Source organism: Ostrea edulis, chromosome 5, assembly GCF_947568905.1.
Source record: "Ostrea edulis chromosome 5, xbOstEdul1.1, whole genome shotgun sequence".
Taxonomy (NCBI): Eukaryota; Metazoa; Mollusca; class Bivalvia; order Ostreida; family Ostreidae; genus Ostrea; species Ostrea edulis.
The window spans coordinates 63,307,724-63,321,744 of record NC_079168.1 but is presented as its reverse complement, the minus strand read 5'-3'; the positions used below and the strand labels follow the sequence as shown (position 1 = coordinate 63,321,744).

Here is a 14,021-nt window from a genome sequence, read left to right as displayed (position 1 = left end):
GTCACGTTTAACGTATTACAAATGAGACACGATGATTGTTTCACCAATCAAAGTGAAGTAATTACAAGAACTATCAGATACAGTGAAACTTCTCAAAAGGAATCCCAGTGAAAACCGATAACCCCCTCAATCGGACGTTTGCCGGCCAGTGTAAAATTTGAAATGTGCATTCTTTTTAGATAGAAGCGACCATTACAAATTAAACCGAAAGTTAAGAATGTAAGCGCCATTCAAAGTCTCTTATGTCACGAAAAATACGTTGATGACTACAAATTACTGAGTACATGTATTTTAAATGGACATGTAGACTGAGTAAATTCAACGTACCGGTATTTACGGCATCATCGTCGCAAGCCACGTCTATTGTCTCCGTTTACACAACGTCAAATGCCGTGACTGTACAATAAAAAAAAAATCCTCGACTTCATGAATATTTTTGTTCATTTGTCAACCAATCGGTGAGCTTCCATTATTTTTTTTTTATGGAAACAAAATCATTGGGAGGTCATTGCGTGCTCGTACCGGAATAATCCGAGGATTGCCGATTGAGAACAAACTGGACGCTTTTTAGCTGTTGTAATTACCACGCCGCTCTCTTTAGATAATTGTCTGATCAACTCTGGTCTTTCAGATTTCAACACATCCACTTTAAACCGAATTTCCTCATCAAGTTTGAGAATATGATTAAGTTTATTAACACAAAATTTACAAGCGTAATCATTGCAGTTAATGCGGATTTCATTTAATGTGTAAACAGGGATCTGCAGTCTTTTTTTTTTTTTTTTTTGTCCGTTATTACTTGTAAACAAATACTGCACGTTTCAGTTGTGGGCGCAGCCATTAAAATATCGCAAATCTGTTATTATTGTGTCATTTCATCAATATTCATGAAAATTGAGGGTTTCGCTGATCATGCAGCCACGGTTTGAGGTAGAGTAGGTACTACCGGACTCCGTAACCGTGGCTAGCGACAATGTTACGGCATATCCAAATTATTAGCCTCAGCCTTTATTTGTCCTTGAAACGAGCCAATATCACTCCATGAGTGATGACGAGTTTATGTAGCTGGGTGCTTTCCGTAATTTGGAAATTATTGTACAGACCTTCATGAACTTGAAAACGATCATATATCTGGAAACTCCACCTCTTTGGAGATTTAAAGATCTACCTCTAACAAGGAAAACACACTGCTCTGTGATACACTTACAAGTGCGATGTAGGCAATTCTTTACGTGGAGGACGAAATGTCAACCTGGGGGACGTGTACACGTACATATATTCTCGTTTCTGACTAAAAATATTCGATATCAAACCTATTTATTATTGATATTTTATTTCATTACATGTATTCATTTTTCACAATGAAACGAACTTTTCAAAATGAATGACAGTGTGGGGTTTTTTCCCCCGCAAAATATTTTTAAACGTGCTTTTATGTGCAATTTTTCTTCCAAAATGAGGTTGCAAAAGGTCTTCTCTGAGCATTTCATTATGGATGCGAATCAATTTGATGCGTTACTTAGGACGTGGTAATTTTACTCGAGGCGGGAAATATTAACATTACATGTAGTACATGTACATGTTTCACACCTCGAACAAAAGATTTTTGCGTGTACCAAATAACCTGGTACACCCCCAAGTGCAAGCTTTATGGTTGGGTAACCGTGCCATTGTATTTCCAATTATTTAACCAATAATTACCAATGATTGGTAACAATCAAGGAAGGGCGTCGCGCTTTCTGAATACGGTGTGTTAGTTTCCAGATTTGGTATGGAGCATTGAATATTGAAACAAAAACACAAAAATTTGGGTGGCTTGGGTGACCAACAGAAACAAGAGATCAGACATGCTCTATTAGCATATATTTACTCTCTCTCTCTCTCTCTCTCTCTCTCTCTCATGTAACACTTTATGAAAATAGTATAGGATGTGTACTCACCGTCTTCGGTGACAAAGCGATACATCTACCAATCTATCATTTGAAACAAATCTAAAAGACACAGGGACAGTTTTATATCACTCTATCCGTTTTTGTTGGTCGCCCAAAATAGTCTGTTTTCAAAATCATTTTCAGAAAGGTATCTTGGAAACGCATGGAAGTATTTTTTATCATGCCCGAAAATTTCCAAAAGAATAGTTTTAGTAAGTTCTTACCTTGAATGCATTTGAAAAGACATGGTGGACACTCTTGAAACATGGATGAAGATATATTGAATGTGTTCGAAAACCCTAATAATACATGAAAACTACTCACTGTGCACCCTTACCTGACTGTTGAATACAGGTAAACTTTAACAACATACATTATACTTAGAACATGTTTCACACTTCGAACAAAAGATTTTTGAGTGTACTAAATAACTTGGTACACCCCCAAAAATACGGAAGGGTTATAATAAATTAAATAGAGACCACAAAGAATTTTCCTTTCTCGTGTGAAAATGTACTAAGTATGTTGTTAAACTTTTCTTTCGCCACTCGATTTGACCCCTCGCTTCGCTCGGTACCAAATCTCTTGGTACCCGAGAAACGTTTACCAACATATACTTAGTACATGTTTCACACGAGAAATGAAAACTCTTTGTGGTCTCTACTATAACCCTTCCGTATTTTTTATCCTTTAATCAAGATCATCAGCATTTGTCTTGATGGGTGTAATTTTGTATTGGATGGGTTTGATAATTTGTGCCTTCAAGGGAAGTTTTCTCTCGCCACTCGATTTGGTCCCTTGCTTCGCTCGTCACCAAATCTCTCGGTACTCGAGAAAAGTTTACCAACATATTCTTTTAGTGCACGTGCTCTAAACTAGACTACATTTTGAAATGGAGGAGTCACCGGATAGAAAATTTTTCTAATTTGATTGACCACCCGACTATACAAGTATATACGCTGAATTGAACCATAAAATATAGGTGTACGATACATTGAATTATAAAACACAGATGCACGGTGTATTGAACCATGAATTACGGGTATACGGTGCGTTAAATGAAAGGACGGTGCGTTAAACCGTAAAATACAGGTCTATGGTGCGTTACACCGTAAAATACAGGTGTATTTCAATAGATGTGAAGGAAAAACATGTACCATAACATATTTGAGAAATAAATCAAATGTGGATTCTCAACATAATCAAAGAACTTTAAGACTAGACTCTTTGACATCGTAGACAGCTGTTTCCACAATAAAAATGGAACTTGGAAATATTCGAAATATTCATATATTGTAATAAGTCATCCATGAATTACTTTGTTAAACGCCATTCTGATTCTATGCACATGTACACTGAAGTTGAAATCAAATAGATGTTGAAATTCCTCATCAAAAATATCTACGTCATCTATGTGTTAACTTTAACATAATTTACTATTCTTCTGTGTGTTCATATAGAATACCATTTACTGTATAGTATCTGTAAATCAGGTCTTCCAACAGCTTGTTGAAATTCCAATGAGCACAATTTGTGCTCCCTTCATAGCTGACCTGTTTCTGCATTCTTATGAGGTAGAATTTATTCAAAAGTTTTTCCATGAGAAGAAAAATCCCTTGTTATGGCCTTCAACTCGACATTTAAGAGAGATCGATGACGTTTTATTTGTTAACAAAATTCACTTTCAACCAAATGTCGATTCGATATCCCAGTGAACTCCAAATAAAATACACCACAGAGTATTCAGCAACTGCTTTATATTTAAATATTTACTGAACATACACTGTAGCCGTTAACTACAAACTAAAAAATCCAACTTAATAACAAACGGTATGACTTCAGCTTCTCCATCGTCAACTTCCCACATTTATGTAGCAATATTCCATTATCGCCTATATACTATGTTTCTGTCTCTCAACTGATTCGATACGCTAGATCACGTTCTGCGTATGATCAATTTTTGAAAGGCTACTGACAAATACATTGATATTACAGGGATTTTAACAGTCTCGTTTAAAGCCAGCATTTTGCAAATTCTATATGGTCGTTAATACGACCTATCATTAGGTTGAGTGCTGTCTGAAGTGTTTCGTACCAATTTTTAAAGACTGATTTTGATCACAGATTACTCCGTTTATCTAACCAAGATATAGGGCTCACGCTGGGTGTGACCGGTCAACAGGGGATACTTACTCCTACTAGGCATTGATCCCAGGTCTGGTGTTTCCAGGGACCCGTGTTTGTTCTACCCTCAATTCTATACTTTTTATAGAATGTATAAGATTAATCACCCTTCGATATCTTCACTTTTTCATACAGGTGTTTCTAACATTAAACCATGATATACAAATGAACGGTACATTAAACAATAAAATGCAGGTATATGTATTTGGTACATTGAAATATAACAGACAGGTGTTTGCTACATTAATCCATAAAATACAGGTATACAGTACGTTAAACTATCAGATGCATGTGTTAAGTACATTACACCATAACGTTCAAAATGATATAGAGAAATACATTATCAGCTGGGAAAGAATAGTACGTGCATTAACCAAGCCACTTTCCTGAAATAAAGTATTATTATTACAGTTCTAAGACTATGGTACACTAAATCCACGAGTACAGTACGTTAATCCAAAAAAAAAACCCACCCACGTGTATGGCATATTTGAATAGATCAGTTCGTGTACATTGTATATGTGTATTAAACGATTTGAATATGTTCACCAAAGCAGTTGTATATTACACTAAACCATCTTTTCGCTCTCCATTTTTGTGGCCATTTTTACATCTTTGTCACCATAGTGGCGATGGTGATTATGATGATGATGATGGTGGTGGTGGTGATGGTGGCACATTTTACAGAATCCACACATGTGGTTAAACAGTCTGTCCAGAGGATCTAGTGAACGAAAATAAAGAGGCAAAAACTTCCAATTCTGAATCTTTTTAGGTAACCATTTGGGTCTTTTTCTCTGAAGCAGGTTCACTACACCGATGACCAGAATCAAACAGATGATGGGTATGCCAACTCCGGCAAGAACTTCCCATCCCCCTTGCGACAACCCAAACACAGCCAGCGGTAGGAAGAAGAACGCTACTCCTAAATAAAACAGGGCAAACCACCGATACTTTGATGTGGTGCTGCCGAGAAATTTGGCTAGGCGGATTGGTAATCTCATAAATGGAATGGGATACCAAATACAAATGGCTGTAAGGTTGAAGAACAGATGGCACATCGCAACACGAAGAGAATTTTGTAGTCGAAGCGTTCCATCTCGTGTATCCGTCGCAAGAGCCGCTAGGATTCCCGTGGTTGTGGTTCCAATGTTAGATCCAAGACTCAAAGGATACATTCGATCAATACTGACGACCCCCACCCCCACCAAAGGGGTCAAAGTGGAGGTGAAAATAGAACTAGATTGGACCAATATAGTAAAGCCCATCCCGATCACAATGGCTATGTATCCCGTGAAATATGCCGCTTTTCCAGGGAAATCATAATTCACAAACTTTTTGATAATTCTACGAATGTTTCCATGTAGTAGAGAGTTTAGCAACTTGACAATTCCAAACAAGCATAGACAGAGAAGTGCGAGAGAGAGAACGAGCATGATGATTCCTATCTCAGAATCGGACAATGGGGAATCGACGAACAAATGGGAACCTGAAACAAAGACCATCAGTTTTAAGAATGTCTTCCTATACACTAATACAAAGGTATTGCGTTCAAATATTAATTGCAGAATATGATATTAGATATAGGAATTGGACCACTATTTTTATTGTCTGTTTCCGCCTCAGTCGGTTTTTACCCTAATTGTACGGGAACGTCAAAAGATGCATGTGGAAAATACAACACTAGAATTCGCGTGAAGTCAAAAGTACACGATCTAAAGCGTGAGCCCCGTTGATTGAATTAATATTGAAAAGCTATACTTAACAATTTTTAAGACATATGGACTGTGTAAAATTGTATCCAGTTTCATTGGTAGCGGGGATGGATTTGGACCGACAGCACGTTTTCAGTAATCTGTAGTCTTCTTTCCCATCTCCTTTAGCTATCATGTTTATCTTCTTAGAATCTACCTATAGAATGAAAGATGGGGCATAAATTATATTTACTTTCTACAATGTTTGTCATTTTAGTAATTAAACCTCTAAACTCACTAAAGGTTACAAGATTTACTGACTAACTTCTTTAATCTTACTTCAATGATTAACTTGGTGAAGGGTTTCGTCGCCGCCTTTAGCAAATCTTTATTAGCGTCTTCGTAGGTTGCAAGTTGCATGCTTTCTATTACAGCCCCAGACAGATGATATAAATAACCTATGGATACAAAAGTTCATGATGTATCCATCGGGGGTATATAATAAATCAATTACAACTACAGCGACTTCACCCGAAGGATTAAATAAAACATGTTGGGATGAAGTCGCTGTGGAAATGATATGATGTATCAGGTAAAAAACTTGTTATAGGGGACTTTGCACTGTTTAAAGATCTAATACATGTATATCGATACGTGAGACGTACAAGGCTTCTTTTTCCAATAAATCCTCTGACAAACCTGTTGCAACTTCCAATGGAAGCAAGACTATGACAGAAAGCCAATTAAACATGTCATGCACAGTGGCTCCAGCGAATGCTCGCCGGAAGTCATTACGATGGGTGATCTCCCCTAGCGATACAATCGTGTTTGTCACCGATGTTCCGATATTGGCACCCATTACAATCGGGATGGACAACTTCACTGTCAGAACTGTAGGGAAAACAAAATGGGCAAAGTATGTCCAATAGATTTTATTGAATTGGTAATGGTGTAGAAACTTTGGATTCCACTCTTTTGTACAATTTTGTTCAAATAGCAGAAAAAAGTTATGGAGGAACTTACTGTCGGCTGCCACCATGCTGACGACGATGGACGTGGTTGTAGAGGAACTTTGAACCAGAACTGTGGTCAACACTCCTATCATTACTCCACATATCGGGTTTTGTAGAAGCTCGCTGTTTTGGAATACTTTACCTGCTGTCTTTCCTTTCAAAAAAGGATGTCATTGTTTAATTTCTTTCCTATTTTTTTTTTATTTCACATTACTTCTTACAAACAAGAGGGATATTTCACATATACAGTTCCTCTGACAATGAATCTATCTATCCTTCTGACACAAATTTTACACCATGTCATTTATAATTGATCTTAGACAAATGGCATCGAGTGACCCTGAACCACGGTTGTAAACCAATGAAATTAAAACCGACAGTAAAGAAAGGTATTCATTGGAACTACGCCTTCTACCTAGTCATGCTCAAACTTTAACTATAGCATGTTATTGGGCAACGATGAGGAATACTGATCAACCTCATAAATCACGTAAAGAGTACAAAGTTTGAGAGTAGAGGAAACACTGAACCCTGGAAACATCAGAGGTGGGGTCATGTTCGTAGGAGAGCATCCCCTGTTGACCAGGCACACCCACCTCGTAAAGGGAGTAATACGTAGTGGAATTTAGTATGTTAAGAACAGTCTAGCTAATGGTATAAAACATATATAGAGAGCATTCAACCTAAATTCAGTATGTTAAGAACAGTCTAGCTAATGGTATAAAACATATATAGAGAGCATTCAACCTAATGACGGGTAATATTTCCAAATTGGGTTATTATAACGACTATGAAAAGGTGAAGATAACAAACAATGATCAATCTTATAACTCCTATAAAGAATACAAAATTATGAGTAGGACAAACACGGCCCTTAGACATACCAGAGGTGGGATTAGGTGCCTAGGAAGAGTAAGCATTCCCTGTCGACCGATCACTCCCGCCGTGAGCCCCATATCTTGATCAGGTAAACGGAGTTATCCGTAGTCAAAATCAGTATGTAAAGAACGGCCAAACAATTGGTATGAAACCTGTCAGACAGCATTTTACCCAGTGACTGGTAAATTAGATCGTTATAACACCATACAATTTGCAAACTGCTGATTTCAAACGAGACTGTTGAAATCCCTGTAACATAATCTTATTTGTCAATAGCCTGTGTCGATTTAAAAACTTTTGAATGCAAGGATAGGAACAGTATTTCAGGTTTAAATCAGTGAAACGGTCATTTAAAAAGCATCTTAATTTTGCAGTCACAAATTTAAACTTTTAGATGACATATTTCAAAGTCAGCATTTCGCAAATCCTATGGTCGTTATAACGATCTAGTTTGCCAATACAACATATCATTGGGTCAAATGCTGTTTGACGTGTTTCATATCGATTGGTAGGCCGTTCTTGGCACACTGATTTTGACCACGGATAACTCCGTTTACCTGATCAAGATATAGGGCTCACGGCAGGTGTGACCGGTCGACAGGGAATGCTTACTCCTACTAGGCACCTGACCCCACCTCTGGTATATCCAGGGGTCGGTGTTTAACCAATTATCTATTTTGTGTTGCTTATAGGAGTTATGAGATTGATGACTGTTCGTTATCTTCACCTAAAGAATACTCGAAATGTGATAGATATAATAAACTCAGATCGACTGATTGGTTTATTGTGTTTTATGTCTCGTCGAGAATTTTTCACTCATATTGAGACAGCTTAGATCGATATCCATTTCTTTTGAAAAGTTTGTAAACATTAACTTACCACAAATAGATAGTAAGCTCTCTAAAATGAGCTTCTGTCATAATGTATGACCTTAATGTTTTTGTGAAACCTTTCAAACAAATCAGATCATTAACAGTGAAAAACAAAATTGGGGGGAAATCGTGTCTCAGTCCCTTAAATAGAATTTGCAAAATGCTGATATCAAACGAGACTGTTGATCAACTTACTTGTCAGTAGCCTGTCTCTATTTTCAAATTTATCATAAGGAAAAATGCTCTCGCGTATCAAATGAGTTGAGAGACATAAATACCCTATGTGGGTGAGATTGGAATATAGCTACGAAATATGGAAAGTTGAGGACGAAGAAGCTGAAGTCACCCCGTTTGTCATAAAACTGAATTGTTAGTTGAAGCAAGATCGAGGACAAAACAAAATCTTAAAATGAAATACTAGTGTTTCTCATACTGCTTTTTGCTTGCACCAACATGGAAGGGATATCCCTGCATATTGCTGTCTAACGTCTTTCATAAACACTAGAACTAAATTTAATAGATTCACATTTTAATCAAATAAAGTATTTCAAAAAGGTATCGGGGTAAATGATTTAGTGTTTGTTGTAATTCTTAAATGTATATTTCATCTTGAACCAAGGTCATAAGATAACTTACTTTTATGATCTAATCGAGGCATTAATTTTGATGACATATCTAGCGATGATTTTACATCATACATTTGAAAACTTTACCATAAAAGTCGTGATTTCAAAACAAAAACGTTTTACCTCCTAGAAGTCTGAAGGCAGAGCTTAAGAAGTCCAAAGAACAGATGAAAAAGTACAGACTTGCTAGGATTAGCAATATTCGGATAGAAGTCCACACTACACGCAATATCTTCCCCTTTGTACTGAGGTCTGTGAAAAAGGTAAATTACAAACAGTATCTTTTAAAGGTTATGAATTATCCGACAAACATCTTTATATCATACTACTTTGTGTTGTTAATATTTTATATGTAATGAAGAAATAAGTACAGACATATTTTGCAAGGAGACGGATACACAACTGTGTATGGATTTTAAATCTGGCCATCCGTCACATACTAAACGTAACAAACCATTCAATTTGGTCAGGAGAATATGCAGCAACTAGATCTAAACGTATGGGCGAGTTTACTGGGATATACCAAATCGACATATGAATGATTTTTGTAAATAGATAAAACGTTGTCGATATATCTAATTGTCGAGTTGAAGGCCACAACATGAGATTTTTTCATCTCATGTAGAAGCTTTTGAATAAACTCTGCTTCATAAGAATAAGAAAACAGGTCAGCTAACGAAGGAGCACAATTCGTGGCCATGGGAATTCCAATGGACTGTTGAAAGACCTGATCACCAAAGACTACGAAGATATTATTAATTGTTAATGAGAAACTCCAGCATATTTTTTTTTAAATTTCATCTTCAGAGTACTTGTGCGTGGAACCAGAGTGGTGTTTAACAAATTAATTTTTGTATGACTGATCACTCGGTATGAATATTTCCTTTTTCTATTTTTGTTGAAGAAGCAACTGTCTATGATGTCAAAAAGTCTAGTCTTTAATTTATCGTTAGGAATGTTGAAAAGTCATACGTTTTGATGTTGTTGATTTGAGAAGTTTTGCGATTTCAAATTTACAAAAGTTTTTTTCAGAATCCACATTTGATTTACACCACTTGTGGTTTATGTTGTGACACAGTACGTTTGAAGTTTCTCCCTCACAGCACTTAATATTTTCGTGAGGAGCAAAGATAGGGTTTTGGTAGAACATTTACTGGATCCAGCAATGTATCTTTGTAAAGGTTTTGTGAAATTTAGGAATGTAGTATAGGTATGGTAACTCATATTCATCCATCCCATTGACTGGAATATCAAATATATCTAATACATGTATATTTACTCTTATTTTGTGTTTCTCACCTTTCCAAGGAGTTCCTGTATCTTTCAGTTCAGGTAATGCCCAGGGGTCCTCGGGAGGCAAGGTATCCTTATTAGTAAGAATGGATATTAGGATTTAGGAAGTAGTGAGTGTTTCATAGAAACGAAACCAGTTATAGTGGATAGATGAGTATTTGATAACGTCAAATAAATCAAGTTAGCAACGGGTAAGAGCTTAGTGGAATGAAACAAAGCATGTTAGCAACGGGTAAGAGCTTAGTGGAATGAAACAAAGCAAGTGTCCAACACATGAATGTTTTGATAGAGAGAATGATTTCACAGTAGATGAACGTTTTATAGAGTGAATCAAAACAAGTAAGCAATATTTGAGCGAAACAAAGCTAATTAAACATGTTTTCAGTATGGGTGTGTTTAAAGGCGTTTAAATCATTATATGAATGGTTCAAAGGAAACAAAATAGTAGAGTGAAACAAAGCAACAACGTTAAACAAAGCAACAGAGTAAAATAAAGCAACAGAGTAAAACAAAGCAACAGAGTAAGACAAAGCAACAGAGTAAAATAAAGCAACAGAGTAAAAATAAAGCAACAGAGTAAGACAAAGCAACAGAGTAAAACAAAACAAAGTAACAGAGTAAAACAACGCAACAGAGTAAAATAAAGCAACTGAGTAAAACAAAGCAACATAGTGAGACAAAGCAAATGAGTAAAAACAAACAAAAACGTTAAACAAAGCAACTGAGTCAAACAAAACAAATCAGAAATACAAAGCAACAGAGTAAAACAAAGCAACAGAGTACATCAAAGCAACAAAGTGAGACAAAGCAACAGAGTAAAATAAAGCAACAAAGTGAAACAAAGCAACAACGTTAAACAAAGCAACAGAGTGAAACAAGGTAACAGAGTGAAACAAAGCAACAGAGTGAAACAAAGCAACAGCGTTAAACAAAGCAACAGAGTGAAACAAAGCAACAGAGTGAAACATAGCAACAGAGTAAAACAAAGCAACAGAGTAAAACAAAGCAACAGCATTAAATAAAGCAATAGAGTAAAACACAAAGCAACAGCATTAAATAAAGCAACAGAGTAGAACAAAATAACAGTAAAGCAAAGCAACAGCATTAAATAAAGCAACAGAGTAAAACAAAGCAACAGAGTAAAACAAAGCAACAGAGTGAAACAAAGCAACAGAGTAAAACAAAGCAACTGAGTCAAACAAAACAAATCAGAAATACAAAGCAACAAAGTAAAACAAAGCAACAACATTAAACAAAGCAACAGAGTAAAACAAAGCAACAAAGTAAAATAAAGCAACAAAGTGAAACAAGGCAATAGAGTAAAATAAAGCAACAAAGTGAAACATAGCAACAGAGTAAGACAAAGCAACAGAGTAAATCAAAACAAATGAGTGTATTCCAGGTTACCCTGGCAGTTGATCATGGGTTCACTTTGCTCAGCAAATTATCTTAAAATGTTTATATACAGCAAGAGAAAACTGCTCATAAAAATTACCATGGTGGTTGTCCCTTCATTGTCATTTTCGGTGAATATTTGCGTGTTGTTAGGTTTTGCAGCGTCAACATGTTCATCTACAGAGGAAGACATTGTCACGTGTATAAACGTGATAGTGTCGAACGAAGGTTATGTAAACCCAATGTCATTCACCGTTCTTATTGCGGGGCATGTTCAGATTGTTAGAAAGGAATATCGTAAACATGATAATACGAGGACTATATATACATAATGTCAAGGACCATTAACAACTGATTAAGCAAAAACAAATTTTTAAAAAATCAAAGGATTAATATATTTCCTAAACGTCGTCTTTCAAGTTTTTATACGTTTAATATGGGGTCTATATGAACAGATCAGGGTAACACAGAGTTGCAAAACCTCACAATAAATCCCAAGTTAGAGAAAAAAGTACCCCTCGAATGAAAGGAATTACATTATTCGATGGTACTATTCTCTACTGAAATACAATGACCTGTTATCTTTCTTACTCAGGAACAGAGATAACGAGTCGTCTTATCAAAGCAGGCAACTGCAAAAATCGTGTTTGGTACTTTTTCAAGGGCGCATCCAGGAAGCTTTGAAAAGGGGTTCTACCATTAAATTTGCTTCCAACCTCAAAATGCGTTATTTTTATCTTTATTTTAATAAAATTTTCCAACCCCCGACTCCCCCCCCCGGGATCCGCCACTGTTGTTGCAACAAGTCATTTCAATAGTACTAATCACCAGACTTACAGACTTTGAATGGAGAAATCAGTCAAAAGTATCACTTAACTATGTATCGAGCGCTATGAAGATATATGTATATTAATATTTACACAGGTTTTAAACACAATCAAACGGATTTTCTCACTGCGCTGCTTCTCTGTGTTGTGATCCGCCCCGCCCGCCTCTGTCGTTCTGTGATTGACTCTCGTCTCGGCACGATCCGCCACACCCATCTCTGTTTCAGTGTGAGTGGCTCGCGGGTTATTGTTGATGTGATCCGTCCCACCCGCCTCGCTTTGAATGGATCTCGGACTTTTAGAGTACATTCCAGAGTGCAAACTAAGAAAAGCAATTTTTCAGTCATCCATCTTATAAACGTGTAGTAATGGCTGATCGATCCCTAACGTATATGCACACATCACAGACTCCGCTGCAAATACTCTGCAGGTTCAGATGGCGTAATGTGAATAGCTACTACTATACACCAAGCGCTTCCTCTAAATTACATGTCATTTGCACACATGAATTAGGCATTAAACTTGTTTACGAACGGGAAAATTATTCCAACAGTGTGCAAAATTCTACTTATGAAGCAGACCGTTACACATCACATTTTCACCTTGTACAGATCCCAAAAAATTTCAAGGGGGTCCATCATTGCTTTTTTGCTACGTGGGTCAAACATATATAGGTCTAATCAGTAGTATTTCACAACTGGTCTGTATAAGATTAGGGGAGAATATGATTTTTTTTATTCCTCGATAATCTTACAAGGGGTCTGAACCCCCACTCCCATCCTCTCTGAATCCGCAACTGGTCATATGACCGGCAGTGGTGACTCAGTGGTTTGAGCATTCGCTGGTCATGTGATCACCGCTCGTTCCTTAGCCGCGTCAAACCTATGGACTACTCCTTCACCATGCGCTCGCCATTTATAAAGGAGAATCAAGGCCCGAAAATTTGTCATTCATGTTGAGACGTAATCAGCTATAGGCAAAGTGTTATAAATATAGACCGATGCATGGCGCTTAGAACAGCGAGAGAGAAGGTTCTATATCGTATCAACGCCTACCCCGACAAGATACCTCGGTTTTTAAGTCTCATCCAATAGATCCGTGACTCTCTATTCTAATTGCCGATCGTTTTAGTGAAGGAGCAACTGCTGTTTTAGCCATGTTAGCGTCAAGGCCAAAGTACGAACGAGGCTCGACCTCACGACCTCCTGTGTACGCCCATGAACCACCACGACAAGTTTCAATGCATTTTCTGACTATTCTATTCTATACATATCTTTATAATAGACACATTTACCGCCATGTGTTAC

General features: G+C 36.9%; 1 protein-coding gene across 2 annotated transcripts; it reads right to left on the bottom strand.

Moving 5' to 3' along the window:
- Window positions 1-4,302: 4,302 nt before the first annotated feature.
- LOC125648921 (sodium-dependent phosphate transport protein 2B-like) lies at window positions 4,303-13,507 on the bottom strand. Of its 2 annotated transcripts, XM_048875962.2 has the most exons (9): window positions 12,843-13,507; window positions 11,988-12,064; window positions 10,499-10,565; window positions 9,323-9,451; window positions 6,833-6,976; window positions 6,509-6,700; window positions 6,149-6,267; window positions 5,882-6,026; window positions 4,303-5,604 (listed from the first exon to the last, which is right to left on the bottom strand). In XM_048875962.2, the coding sequence occupies exons 1-9, from the start codon at window positions 13,021-13,023 to the stop codon at window positions 4,685-4,687; spliced, it is 1,974 nt and encodes a 657-aa protein (XP_048731919.2). In that variant the 5' UTR covers window positions 13,024-13,507; the 3' UTR covers window positions 4,303-4,684. The 2 variants fall into 2 exon arrangements, with proteins under 2 accessions (XP_048731919.2, XP_048731920.2); XM_048875963.2 differs by lacking the exon at window positions 9,323-9,451 and having other exon boundaries at window positions 12,843-13,483.
- Window positions 13,508-14,021: the final 514 nt, after the last annotated feature.